The 13,894-nt window shown below is 49.4% G+C and overlaps 1 protein-coding gene across 3 annotated transcripts in view; it reads left to right on the top strand.

Annotated features, from left to right (window-relative positions):
* Window positions 1-13,894, top strand: part of apc (APC regulator of WNT signaling pathway) — a 33,044-nt gene that overhangs the window by 13,066 nt on the left and 6,084 nt on the right. For all 3 annotated transcript variants that reach the window (XM_070989514.1, XM_070989515.1, XM_070989516.1), the window contains exons 2-16: window positions 3,874-4,029; window positions 6,965-7,052; window positions 7,169-7,391; window positions 8,377-8,485; window positions 9,376-9,489; window positions 9,792-9,854; window positions 10,201-10,251; window positions 10,346-10,432; window positions 10,519-10,696; window positions 10,815-11,015; window positions 11,228-11,323; window positions 11,467-11,606; window positions 11,706-11,783; window positions 13,400-13,516; window positions 13,645-13,859. In XM_070989514.1, the coding sequence (XP_070845615.1) occupies window positions 3,895-4,029; window positions 6,965-7,052; window positions 7,169-7,391; window positions 8,377-8,485; window positions 9,376-9,489; window positions 9,792-9,854; window positions 10,201-10,251; window positions 10,346-10,432; window positions 10,519-10,696; window positions 10,815-11,015; window positions 11,228-11,323; window positions 11,467-11,606; window positions 11,706-11,783; window positions 13,400-13,516; window positions 13,645-13,859 (1,895 nt within the window). In that variant the 5' untranslated portion in view covers window positions 3,874-3,894. The remainder of the gene's footprint in view (window positions 1-3,873; window positions 4,030-6,964; window positions 7,053-7,168; window positions 7,392-8,376; window positions 8,486-9,375; window positions 9,490-9,791; window positions 9,855-10,200; window positions 10,252-10,345; window positions 10,433-10,518; window positions 10,697-10,814; window positions 11,016-11,227; window positions 11,324-11,466; window positions 11,607-11,705; window positions 11,784-13,399; window positions 13,517-13,644; window positions 13,860-13,894) is intronic.

Raw genomic sequence — 13,894 nt, forward strand, 5'->3', positions numbered from 1 at the left:
ACCTACTTCTGCAGGTTTGAGGAAGCATCTGCCCCTCCCCCAGCGACATCAAACCTGCAGCAGCCCCCCTTTGATCTGCCAGCAATCTACCCAAGTACCCCACTGACAACCCCCCCCCACCCCACCCCCGCCACAGTATTCAGTTCACCGCCACCAACGCCACCCCCCACTGCCCCTCCCAGCCCCTTATCTACATCACAAGACACTCAGCCCCCCTGTTCCAACTTGTCCCTCACACCTCTCAGGTGTGAAATCAGCTGAGGAGGTTAAAGACCAGGAAGGCTGCAGGACCGGATGGCCTCAGTCCCAGACTCCTCAGATCCTGCTCTGATCAGCCGAGCGGGATCATTGGACATCTCTTCAACCTGAGTCTGAGGCTGGGAAGGGTGCCGCGACTCTGGAAGACGTCCTGCGTGGTACCTGTGCCAAAGACCCCACATCCCAAGGACCCTAGCTGCTACAGGCCGGTGGCACTAACATCACACCTCATGAAGGCCTTGGAGGGGCTGGTCCTTGCCCACCTGTGCCCCCTGGTGAGCTCGTCCATGGACCCACTGCTGTTCGCCTACCAGCCTGGCATCGGAGTGGACGATGCCCTCATCTTCCTCCTCCATCGAGCCCTGTCTCACCTGGAGTCACCTGGGAGCTCTGTTCGGGTCCTTTTCCTGGACCTCAGCAGTGCTTTCAACACCATCAGGCCAGCCATCCTGAGGAACAAGCTGGAGCTTTCAGGAGTGGACCAACACCTCACATGCTGGATAGTGGACTACCTCTCCAACCGCCCACAGTATGTGAGGACACAGGACTGTGTGTCAGGGACTGCCCTCTGCAGTGTGGGGGCCCCCCAGGGAGCGGTGCTGGCACCGTTCCTCTTCACCCTCTACACAGCTGACTTTTCCCACCTGTCACCCACCTGCCACCTGCAGAAGTTCTCTGATGACTCTGCCATTGTCGGGACGATGGGTCATACAGAGGACTCATTCAGGATTTTGTGGACTGGTGTCAGCAGAACCACCTCCTGATTAATGCAGATAAAACCAAGGAGCTGGTTGTGGACTTCCGCCGCCGCCGCCCGCACTCTCCCCCATCACCAGTGAACATCCAGGGAAGGGACATTGAGATGGTCACATCTTATAAGTACCTGGATGTTCATCTGAACAATAAACTGGACTGGACTCATAACATCACTGCACTTTATAAAAAAGGACAGGGCAGACTCTACCTGCTCAGGAGGCTGACGTCTTTTGGGGTGGGGGGTGGGGGGGGGGGCACTCCTGAAGACCTTCTATGACTCTGTTGTGGCCTCTGCCTTGTTCTATGGTGTAGTCTGCTGGGGGAGCAGCATCACAGCAGCTGACAGGAAGAGGCGGGACAAACTCATCAGGAAGGCCAGCTCTGTCCTGGGATGTCCTCTGGAACAGATGGAGGAGGTGGGGGAGAGGAGGATGACAGCCAAGCTGTCCTCCATGACAGACAATGACTCCCACCCCCTCCAACACACACTCACTGCACTGAGGAGCTCCATCAGTGACAGGATGCTGCATCCAAAGTGTGAGAAGGAGCGTCGCAGGTCTTTCCTTCCTGCAGCCGTCAGACTACAACAGAAACTGCTCAAAGTAATCTGATAATTACATGGAAATCATCTGTAAATTATCCTGCAATAATCTTGGAAATTATTGGTGCAATAATCTGTGCAATCCATCCTGTACATAACAGTCTGCAAATACAATTTATCATTTTCAATTCAATATTCCTTTATTAGTCCCACGAGGGGGAATTCCAATATACAGCAGCATCAATAAAGTGTATTAAGTATTAGAACAAGTGCAATGCAACTTCAAAACAAGTAGATATATAAGAGTGGGATAAAAGAATTAATTAGAAATACACTTTTGTATTTATTTGTTCTTTTTATCTAATCTGTCTTTTACTGGTGCTGCTGTAAACTGGAATTTCCCCTTGCCGGACTAATAAAGATATACTGAATTGAATATTGAATTGAAGAAGGGGTTTAGCTCATTGGCCTTCTCAAGGCTGCCACCTGCTGGTCTGTCTTTTGGCTTGAGCCCCGTGATCTCCTTCATTCTGTCCACACATCCTTCACTCTGCTCTGCAGGAGTTTGGCCTCCAGCTTCGTCCTGGCGGCATCTGCTCTGCCTCAGCTTCTCCTCAGCTCGTGCTGAACACTCCTCAGTTCTTTCTTGTCCCCTGACCTGAAGGCTTGTTTCCTCCTGAGTTAATTAATGTCGCTGCCAGAAAAATTGTCCCTTCAATCATCAATGTATGATTCCATTGATGATATGTACAAAGCTAGTTTCTGTGGCCTGCTGCTGTTCAAACAGAGCTGTCTACAGTGTTGTAGTACTGCAGATAGTACTGCAGTGTTGCAGTTCTGCAGATAGTACTGCAGTGTTGCAGTTCTGCAGATAGTACTACAGTGTTGCAGTACTGCAGTGTTGCAGTATTGTAGTACTGTAACATCTCCTGATGTGAGCAGCAGTGAATCATGTGACAGACAGTGACATCAGTGTTTGTAACAGAGAGGAAATGTCACATGATGCTCACACACACACACACACACACACACACACACACACACACACACACACACACACACACACACTGCCGTTCCTGATGGTATACAACAGCGCACTACATGATGATATACAGTTTCTGCATATCAGAGGAGGATTAACACATTTAATGTTCATGCGTTGTGTGGACTGATGTCCAGTCCCTCTCACTGGTTTGTCCTTCAGCAGCCTCCGTAGTTTCTTTAAAGCAGGGACATCTTGGATCATTAAATAGAGGTTTTACACTTGCACTTGTCGCTGGTCTGAAAGTAAGAAAACACTGAGAAACAGTCAGAATTGAAGTTTGTCTCTGAGGTTAAACATGGTCTGAGGACACGTCCCTGTATGACCATTCAAACCAGCAGTCACTCTCTCAGCTGCTGCTGCAGTTTGTGTCACTTCGTTCATCAGGTTTTCCGGACACAAAGAAAATCTGGTCAAGTATTAGCCATGTCTGTCCACCTTATTTCCCTTTTTTTTGCATGTCATTGATGAATGGAGACAACACTTTGGTTTGGTCCAGCATCTGCTGTAAGTGGACATAGACGTGACGGGCTCAGAGTCTTATTGTCAGTCGCTAGTCTGTAGTCCGGCCAGGACTGTAGGTCCTCTGGGTCCACCCTGTAGGTCCAGCCTGTAGGTTCAGCCTGTAGGTCCTGCCTGTAGTCCAGCCTGTAGGTCCTGCCTGTAGTCCAGCCTGTAGGTCCTGCCTGTAGTCCAGCCTGTAGGTCCTGCCTTTGGTCCAGCCTGTAGGTCCAGCCTGTAGGTCCAGCCTGTAGGTCCTGCCTGTAGGTCCAGCCTGTAGGTCCAGCCTGTAGGTCCAGCCTGTAGGTCCAGCCTGTAGGTCCTGCCTGTAGTCCAGCCTGTAGGTCCAGCCTGTAGGTCCAGCCTGTAGGTCCTGCCTGTAGTCCAGCCTGTAGGTCCAGCCTGTAGGTCCTGCCTTTGGTCCAGCCTGTAGGTCCAGCCTGTAGGTCCAGCCTGTAGGTCCTGCCTGTAGGTCCAGCCTGTAGGTCCAGCCTGTAGGTCCTGCCTGTAGGTCCAGCCTGTAGGTCCAGCCTGTAGGTCCAGCCTGTAGGTCCTGCCTGTAGGTCCAGCCTGTAGGTCCAGCCTGTAGGTCCAGCCTGTAGGTCCTGCCTGTAGTCCAGCCTGTAGGTCCAGCCTGTAGGTCCAGCCTGTAGGTCCAGCCTGTAGGTCCAACCTGTCACTGCTATAACACAGACTGACGACATTGACGTTAAGGCATTAAAACATCTGGATTTGAATGCCTTTTCAATACATTGTCTCCATTTGTTTTGTACAGGTCAGACGTGGGTCTTCCAGCATGGCGGCAGCGTCATACGACCAGCTGCTGAGGCAGGTGGAGGTGTTGAAGATGGAGAACTCCAACCTGCGTCAGGAGCTTCAGGACAACTCCAACCACCTGACCAAACTGGAGACTGAAGCCTCAAACATGAAGGTCAGTGCTCATAATACTTCTAAAGTACTACTCAGATACTGTTCAAATACTGCTAATTGCAGCTATAGTACTCTCCATGCTTCTGTAGAACAAGAGAAATAGTGAATACACTGGACACCGAGGCATGTAGTACTACTGAAATACCACAGAGTACGACTGAAGTACCGTAGACAGTACTACTGACCGGAGCGCCATACAGTGTTGTTCACAACAAAACCACTGGGAATTTTTTATATCGTGATAATGTCAGTAATCTGACGTGTTGTCATAATGTCGTCAGCGTTACACAAAGCAACACAAGCATGGCTGACAGCTCGCTGACGGTGTGCTGAGAGAACTTTGCTGCTGACTGGATTTGGTTTGGTTACTGAAGATCAGAAGTACAAAAAGCACAGAGTCCACCACATCATTTCTGTCCCTCCCTGCCGTTTGTGAGCTTCAGCTTCATTTTTGTTAAAGGGCTTTTGTAGGAATAACTTGAGGATAACTTCGCTTCCTTCTTTCCTTCCACTGACCTGCGTCTGTTAAAGTACCAGTCAGCACTGATCAGCTGTTTCTGTCTGAGTCTGTGTCTGGGTCTGGGTCTGAGTCTGGGTCTGGGTCTGGGTCTGGGTCTGGGTCTGGGTCTGAGTCTGAGTCTGGGTCTGAGTCTGGGTCTGAGTCTGGGTCTGGGTCTGGGTCTGGGTCTGAGTCTGGGTCTGAGTCTGGGTCTGGGTCTGAGTCTGGGTCTGAGTCTGGGTCTGGGTCTGAGTCTGGGTCTGGGTCTGAGTCTGGGTCTGAGTCTGGGTCTGGGTCTGGGTCTGAGTCTGAGTCTGAGTCTGGGTCTGAGTCTGGGTCTGAGTCTGGGTCTGAGTCTGGGTCTGAGTCTGAGTCTGAGTCTGGATCTGGGTCTGGGTCTGGGTCTGAGTCTGAGTCTGAGTCTGGATCTGGGTCTGGGTCTGAGTCTGGGTCTGGGTCTGGGTCTGGGTCTGAGTCTGGGTCTGAGTCTGGGTCTGGGTCTGAGTCTGGGTCTGGGTCTGAGTCTGGGTCTGAGTCTGGGTCTGGGTCTGGGTCTGAGTCTGAGTCTGAGTCTGGGTCTGAGTCTGGGTCTGAGTCTGGGTCTGAGTCTGGGTCTGAGTCTGAGTCTGAGTCTGGATCTGGGTCTGGGTCTGAGTCTGGGTCTGAGTCTGAGTCTGAGTCTGAGTCTGAGTCTGAGTCTGGGTCTGAGTCTGGGTCTGAGTCTGGGTCTGAGTCTGAGTCTGAGTCTGGATCTGGGTCTGGGTCTGAGTCTGGGTCTGAGTCTGAGTCTGAGTCTGGATCTGGGTCTGAGTCTGAGTCTGAGTCTGGGTCTGGGTTTCGGTCTCACCATCCTGAAGACGGATGTTCTGGTTCTGCCAGTCTCGGTGTTTTTGGTTTGATAACTTCCTGAGCTGCTTTCTGAGGTTTTTACTTTCTTCATCAAACCATTTGTCATTGTTGTTTTGACGAAGATCCTGAAAGGTCGAGCATATCATGACGGGGGGTCAGGGTTAGGGTTAGGGTCAGGGTTAGGGGTTAGGGGTTAGGGGTTAGGGTTGGGGTTAGGTCTACCTGTAGATCTCCACTGTTGAAGGGTGTTTTCCAGAAACTGGTCTCTGATTGGACGTCCTGTTGCCTCACAGTGTTTTGCTTGGTTTCCACACCTCTGTCGTTGGGTTTGAAGCTTTTTGTCTCCTCTTCCTCTCTTCTTTGTCTTGTTTTGTCTCCTCTTCCTCTCTTCTTTGTCTTGTTTTGTCTCCTCTTCACCTCATCTTTGTTTTTTGTCTCATATTTTTTCAGTTTTTATTGTTTCGGTGTGGTTTGTATTTATTATAATCTGAACAAAACATCATTTTTAAATTCCTTGTCCACAGTTAGTTCTTGTAGTTTTTCTTCATTGTTTGAAATAATTTTCTGTTTCTTTCTTCGATTTTTATTGTTTTCTCTTGATAGTTTTGTGTTTAGTCTTATTTTCCTGTCTCTGTTTTGTTGTTTTTCACTTGTAGTTTTTTTGTTCTTTATTGTTGCATCCTTCCTCTCCAAACACACTCACTTCCCATTTCCTTTTTCCTGTTTCCTGTTTTGTGTCGATGAGCGGTTAACACACACGGACAGTGTGAGTGTTGTTCGTTTCCATCATGTCGCTGTATGAACGCTGTCGTTTCATCGTGGTGAGTGAAGAGACGAGTGTTTGTGGGCAACATCATTTTATTCCTTTTGTGTTTTCCAACATGTTGCTCGTTTCATTTCAGCATCAGCCTCATTATTTTAATAATGGATTGATAGAATATTTGTCTTTATGTACAGCCTTGATTCTCAAAAAGTTGCGACGCTGTGTAAAACATGAATCACACAGGAAGTGATCAGCTGATCTGATCCTCTCTGACACAAACTGACCCGAGAACAGCTTTAATGTTTTCTCTCATCAGCTTCACTGGTTTCTGTAAATATGTCTGATTGTGAATCTGATGCAGCGACACGTTTCACAGACTGAAAGATGTGGAAAGACCTGTTTGAACATTCCACAGGTAAACAGGCTGATTGGTGACAGGTGAGAGGATCATGATTGGCTATGAATCAGTCGATCATAGAGGATGGAGTGAGTTCACCACTTTGTGAACACATGATGGATGAAGGAGATGAACACATGAAGCTGCTGTCAGTGAACACTTTGATTATTGATGATTGATTGTGGTTTGATTTGTGTTTTAGAGTCCAGACTGTTCTGGAATCAGGGCTGTGATCGACTGTCAGGAACATGTTTGTGTTTTGAAGCCTCGGTTTGTTCAGAGTCTGAACGCTGGTTCATGCTCCGTGTGTGTTTTCTGCTCTATGAGGGACTCTGGCTCCCCCCTGTGGTCACATCAGAAAACGCGCTGCACAACAGTACACTGTGATGTAACTCTGGACCACTTTTTTGTCCACTCCTGTCAAACAGGAAGTGCTGAAGCAGCTGCAGGGCACCATAGAAGAAGAGTCTGGAGAGGCGTCTGGCTCTCAGCTGGAACTCATCGAGAGACTGAAGGGTGAGCAAAACAAACACACACACACATGCAAACAACATACACACAGTAAATGGTAGATGGACTGCATTTCTGTCTTTGTAAAATGTAAGCTGACATCGACGTCTCTCCTCCTCCAGAGATGAGTCTGGACTCTGGAGGTTTTAAGCCCAGGTCGAGACCTCCTCTGCCCTCCTCATCCTCCTCCAGCTCGGCCTCTTCTGGCTCTGGAGCTCCTGGAGGAGCAGCTGGAGGCTCTGGATCTCCTGGCCCCCTCACGACCGCTGCTTTCCCCAGGAGAGGGCTGCCGTCTGTGGGCAGAGACAGCCACGACCGCTGCCTGGAGGAGCTGGAGAAGGAGAGGTACCACTGACAGGACTGATAGTTTTACTGGGAGTAGTACGAGGACTACTGTACATGCTGGTATTGATAGCACCACTGAGAATACTACCTCTGCTTGTAGCACTACTTCACAAAGAATATCACAACTGTATATTCTGCGACTTTTGAGAGTACTACCACTATTGCAATATCATAACTTTGATAACACTGCAGAGAGTACTGCTATGAGTCTACAACTGCTAGGCCTGTGAATACTACTGAGAATACAGATGACAGTACCATTGCAACTGCACTAGTGGTACTTCTGCTAATACCACTGACAGAGCAAATGCTGCTCATAGCACCACTGAGAATACCACTACAACTGTACCATTACTGTACCTGTACCAAGCACAGTACTGCTGTAGATACTACTCCTGATCATCATACTAGTCTGGGCCGGGTGTTTGCAGTAAACCGTGACCGGACCAGTCCTACAGGGCATCTGCAACACACAACACAAAGACGAGCAGCGAAAGAGGCGAGGACATCACAGACAGCGAGTTCTACAACAAATACAGTTTTTGTTAGTTCAGCTGGTACTAGCACTGCTCCAGTACTGCTGAGAGAACTCCTGTGACTGTACTTTAAATTCTAGTAGTACTACTCTCACTGCACTCATAGTGCTCGTGACTGTTGCTACCACTGCTGTGCTGCTTCTGCTACTTCGATTCCAGGAAACTACAAGAAATACCACAGCTCCAACAAACATAATGCCTGCTGGTTGAACTGATACTCTTACTGCTACTGTTACAGTACTGTACTAATGCAGAATGTACTGCTAATTCTGCTGCTGTAAGTAATACTACTTATGGGACTGCTGACAGTACTATTATATTATTTTCTTGTTTGTACTTTCATATTTTTCTTGTTTTTTGTGTGGTTTTTCGTGGCCATGTTTGGATTATTGATTTCCCCCTCTCTCTCTCTCTGTTCTGCTCTGTGATTGGTTGCTGCTCCCTGATAGGTCACTCCTGTTGGCTGAGCTGGAGAAAGAGGAGAAGGAGAAGGACTGGTACTACGCTCAGCTGCAGAATCTCACCAAGAGGATCGACAGTCTGCCGCTCACTGAAAATGTAAATGAACCTGGTTTTTATTGAGTGTCACACTCACTGTTCTCGTGCTCCTCGCTGTGGCTGAACACAGAAACCCTCCCGCTTCATGTGACCATCATACATCTCAAAATACTACTAAACAATGAGCCTCGGTTGCTGTTGCCATGGTGAAAGTCAGATGATGTCAACAGCTGTATGTCTGATGCAGTAAAAGCTACGAGCCCCAAAGCGTCAAATGTACCTTTGAGTCTTTATGAAAAAGCAGAAATTTTCCAACCACAGAACAGATGTTGTTTCACAGACACATGAACTCCAAGACTGACGTCAAACTGTCTCCTGTGACAGTGGACCGTGTCCAGCGTCCCTCTGTTTTCTTTCAGCTGCTCCACAGATTCTCTTCCTGTCATGAACACTGTCGTTATTTCACCTTGAGGACATTCTGTCCGTCCACCTCTTTATCCTTTAGTGGGACAGCAGCGTTTAAAGAGGCGACGTGGTGTTGTTGAATGTTCGACAGTGGCATTACCGAGCAGCCAGCTGTGTGACTCAAAGCATGTCGTTATGTTAGACAACCTTTCTGCAGTCTCGTCAGGAAGGACCTCCACGTTAGTCTCCGTCATTGCTTGGGCATCGGAAACACGCACTGATGGTCAGAAATCAGTGTAACCAGAGAGTCAGACGATGTAGATTCACTCTGGTCGATGTCATCACACACAAACTGCTGAGACAAAATGGCCGCAGTACTTCCTGCTTTCCTGTTCTGTCTGGCTGGCTTTGGAGGACAAGCCTCTTTAGCCAGGTCTCAACTAAAAACATGACAACAAAAAATGATTTGTTATCTAATGATAGTAGTTCTCTGCAGACGGACACGAGTCGCCAGCTGGAGTTACATTGTAGTTCTGTGTTTGTAGTTCACGCTGCAGACGGACATGAGTCGTCGCCAGCTGGAGTTTGAGGCTCGTCAGATCCGTTCGGCGATGGAGGAACAGCTGGGCTCCTGTCAGGAGATGGAGAGGAGAGCTCAGGTTGGAACTCACCTGAGGCTGTTTCACTGTCTCCATCACACACACACACACACACACATACAGCAGGTAGTAGACAAGTGTGTCCCATGTCATACAGCATTGTGGGATTGTTTACAGACAGTACCACACATGGATGTATTCAGTAGAGGCGGCTACTGTGTTGAAAGATGGCGTCTCCTCTGCTGAGTGCAGTGCTGAAAGCGTCTCTTCAACGTCAACATCACCTGGTCACACCTGCCTTACACTCTGTGTGTGCGTGTGCGTGTGTGGGCGTGCGTGCGTGTCTCTCTCTCTCCCTCCAGGCGCGTGTGTCTCGTATTCAGCAGATAGAGAAAGACATCCTGAGACTGGGAGCTCGCCTGCAGGTAAGCTCACCTGTTCTGTGCTGATCATGGGGGAACATAAAAGTGATGTGAGAACCGATCTGATGGAAACACGTCGCTTCTCTTCACACTCTGAGTGTTTGGCTGCTGCTCCCCTGAGCACACGAGTCAAAGCTTAATGTGGGAATGTGTCTGCTTGATGGAGACAAACAGCTGATGGAGCTGATTTTCCAGTTGGTGCCATTAAACCACCACAGAAGAAGAGCTGGAGTCAGAGGTCGACGTGTTTCTTTCCTTCTGTTCTCACATATGTTGTAAATACGTGGTGATGGCAGCGGCGTTCTTCTGTCTCCGTGTACTCTGAACCATTTGTCTCTGTCCCCCCCAGGTGGAGGAAGCTCAGGGGGCAAGCGACAGCAGCGGATTGGCTGGGGCTCAGGTGACCTGACCTGCATTCTTCTTCTTCATTCTATGTCTCTGTTCTTTTTAAAATCTTGAATATTTTTCTTTATTTCCTTATTTTAATCCTCCAGAACTCCAGCAGCCGATTGGACCATGAGCCAGCCAATGAGGCAAGCTACTCTGTGCCTCGACGAATCACCAGCCACCTTGGAACCAAGGTTAGAAGTTCTGTCGAGTGAGACTGTCAGAAGGGGGGGGCCTGACCCTCATACTGGAGATGTGACCTCTGTGTCGCCCCCTGCAGGTGGAGATGGTGTACAGTCTCCTGTCCATGTTGGGGACTCACGATAAAGACGACATGTCACGGACACTGCTCGCCATGTCGAGCTCGCAGGACTCGTGCATCGCCATGCGTCAGTCCGGCTGTCTGCCGCTGCTCATCCAGCTGCTGCACGGCAACGACAAGGACTCGCTGTTGCTAGGTAACCATTATTATAGAAGTGAAATGTGAAACTTTCCTCTCTTACCTGGTCACTTCTGTTTCTCTCGTTGCTCAGGTAATGTTGTCATCTCACCTGTTGTTTGTCTCCCGTTGCCTAGGTAACTCTCGTGGCAGTAAAGAGGCTCGTGCACGGGCGTCGGCGGCGCTGCACAACATCGTCCACAGTCAACCAGACGACAAGAGAGGGCGCCGCGAGATCAGGGTGCTGCACCTGCTGGAGCAGGTGCGCCATTACTGTGAGGCGTGTTGGAGCTGGCAGGAGAACCACGAGAGGGGCGTCGACCAGGAAGACAACCCCAGTGAGTGACGGCACACACTCCTGGCCAATCAGGAGACAGACAGTCAGCACACGTCACATGACCAAAACTTTCTTATCGGAAACGTTTGAATGGTTTTTCCTTTCGTGTTGACGTTTAGCATCAGCGTTCCGGAACGTGTTTTATGAGTATTAATGCCTTGTTTATGCACATTGTACGTTGTATTATGTAAACATGGTGTGACGTGTCTTCAGTGCCGTCTCCAGTGGAGCATCAGATCTGTCCGGCCGTCTGCGTCCTCATGAAACTGTCCTTTGATGAAGAACACCGACACGCCATGAACGAACTGGGTGAGTCTGAGGAGCAAACAGCTGATTGGCTGAGTGACTGACTCACACTGTTCCACTCTCGTTCCACTCTCACTGATTTCCTGTTACCTGACCGCTTCGCTGCTCATTGATCCGGTTTTTATGTGGGTTATTTGTCCCTTCAGGTGGTCTGCAGGCAGTGGCGGAGCTGCTGCAGGTGGACTGCGAGATGTTCGGTTTGAGCAGCGATCATTACAGCGTCACGCTGCGGCGATACGCCGGCATGGCGCTCACCAACCTCACCTTCGGAGATGTAGCCAATAAGGTTGAAGGAAAACACAAACGTGCATCGTTGATGTTTTGAAGGTGTAAACGTGTGTGTTGCTTCAGTTCACTCCAGCCGTGCTGTCGTTTCTCCCATCAGGCCACGCTGTGCTCCATGAAGGGCTGTATGAGGGCGATGGTTGCTCAGCTGAAGTCCGACAGTGAAGACCTGCAGCAGGTAAATTCACGTTGGATCTCAGTCTTTTGGGAAATCGCAGTCTGCAAGCAGTGAGCTGCAACCACCCGCCCGAATGAGAATACCTGACTTACGATTATACATTAAAAGGAAATGTGCAGCTATCTGATTGGTCCAAACAGGTGGTGATCATCGTGGTTTAGACTTCAGTGCCCCCTCCTTGGTCCACAGGCTGGTCCCAGCCTGTTGGCACATGACCCATCCAATCCATAGGCGACACGCCCTGAAAGAGAAGATGGCTAGACCCCCCCTCTATATGTAAATTATGTGTTACCTGACACGAGATACGTTACATTTAGTTGTCTGTGTTTTCTGAGGTTACTGAAGGTCACATTGCCTGTGTGGCCACGTGTGTGCAGCTTATAGTTACTGAAGACATGTTAAAAATAAAGAGATGAGAGTAAATATGTACTCTAACATCGGCTCAACAGCTATTTGAACCTTTTTCCAAATCATGAAGTGGAATTCTGGTTTATTGTTGTGACCTTAAAGAGCATTGTGGGGTTCTGCAAGGTTTTCATACCAAGAAAACGAGCACACGGCTGAAATAAACCAATCCAGACGTCAGCCTGTCCTCAGATGTGAGCTCCTGGACTCCTCTTGTTTGGAGATTTGATTCAATTCAGTTTTATTTGTATAGCGCCAAATCACAACAGAAGTTGTCTCAGGACACTTTCCATACAGAGCTGCTACAGACCAAACTCTTTATCTACAGAGAACCAACAATTCCCCCATGAGCAAGCACAGTGACAGCGGCGAGGAAAAACTTCCTTTTAACAGGCAGAAACCTCAGACTGAACCAGACTCTGGGTGGGCGGCCATCTGCCTCCACCGGTTGGGTGAGAGAGGGAGAGACAGACAGATGGACGGACGGACGGACGGACAGAAATGCAGTCAGAGACAGACATGCAATCACAGTAAGATCCACGGGGAGTTCAGGAGGATCCTGATCAGAGGTTGAACCACCTCAACTGACTCCGGCGAACGGTCCTCGCCTGCGCTCCTCACCTGGTCTCTAAAGCCGAGTCTAGACACCCGCGAAGGAAACTCAGAGACCAGGACCACAGCTGAGGACCAGAAGAGAGAAGACCCTCACTGGTGAACAAGACCCTGAGATGCTGGAACTCCTTCACCTGTGACAGTGACAGTGAATCCAAACTGAAGGGAACGACCCACCCGTCATGTCAGCCCGGGAGGAGCCGACCGTCATCCTGCTGCTCGCCGGAGGACGGCGTACCAACGCTCTCCACACCTTGAGTGCACCTGTGAGCCTGTGACGGACGACCATGTGGAGTCCAACACCCACCGTGAATATTTGACTTGCAGCCTTCAGCAAAGACTCAGCGACTTGTAATAACATACCTCGTACCCGATGGTTCCCTTCACGCCTGGTTTCTACCAGCTGGTTCCTCGGTTCTCACTGTCAGACAGCGATGACCCTCCAATCACAACTCTGAGCAGCCACCTCCAAGATGGAGGCTTTGAGCTCTTGACGTGTATTTATTTAGGAGATTTGTTGGTGTCAGGACATAAACACATTTGTTGTGCAAACCAGATTTTCAACAGTTGTTTGTTGTTTTGTTTCCTCTGTTTTTCAGGTGATAGCGAGTGTGTTGAGGAACTTGTCGTGGCGTGCTGATGTCAACAGTAAGAAAACCCTACGCGAGGTCGGCAGCGTGCGAGCACTGATGGGCTGTGCCCTCGAAGTCCAGAAGGTGAACAGAAGCAGCTTTTCTATCATTTGGTTTGTCTTCATTCGTTTATTTTATCCTCTCTCTGGACTGATGGTGCTCAGACTAAACTCTTCTGTAGTTTTTCACTTTTGCTTTTGTCCTCCGGTCAGGAGTCCACTCTGAAGTCTGTGCTGAGCGCGCTATGGAACCTGTCGGCTCACTGTACCGAGAACAAGGCTGATATCTGCGCTGTGGACGGCGCTCTGGCTTTCCTGGTGGGAACACTGACGCACCGCAGCCACACAAACACACTCGCCATCATCGAGAGCGGCGGCGGTATCCTGCGCAACGTCTCCAGCCTCATTGCCACGAACGAGGCGCACAGGTAGGTAGCTGTAAAGTCAGCAACCTGTGGTAACC

Source organism: Chaetodon trifascialis, chromosome 20 (genome assembly GCF_039877785.1).
Source record: "Chaetodon trifascialis isolate fChaTrf1 chromosome 20, fChaTrf1.hap1, whole genome shotgun sequence".
Classification (NCBI taxonomy): domain Eukaryota; kingdom Metazoa; phylum Chordata; class Actinopteri; order Chaetodontiformes; family Chaetodontidae; genus Chaetodon; species Chaetodon trifascialis.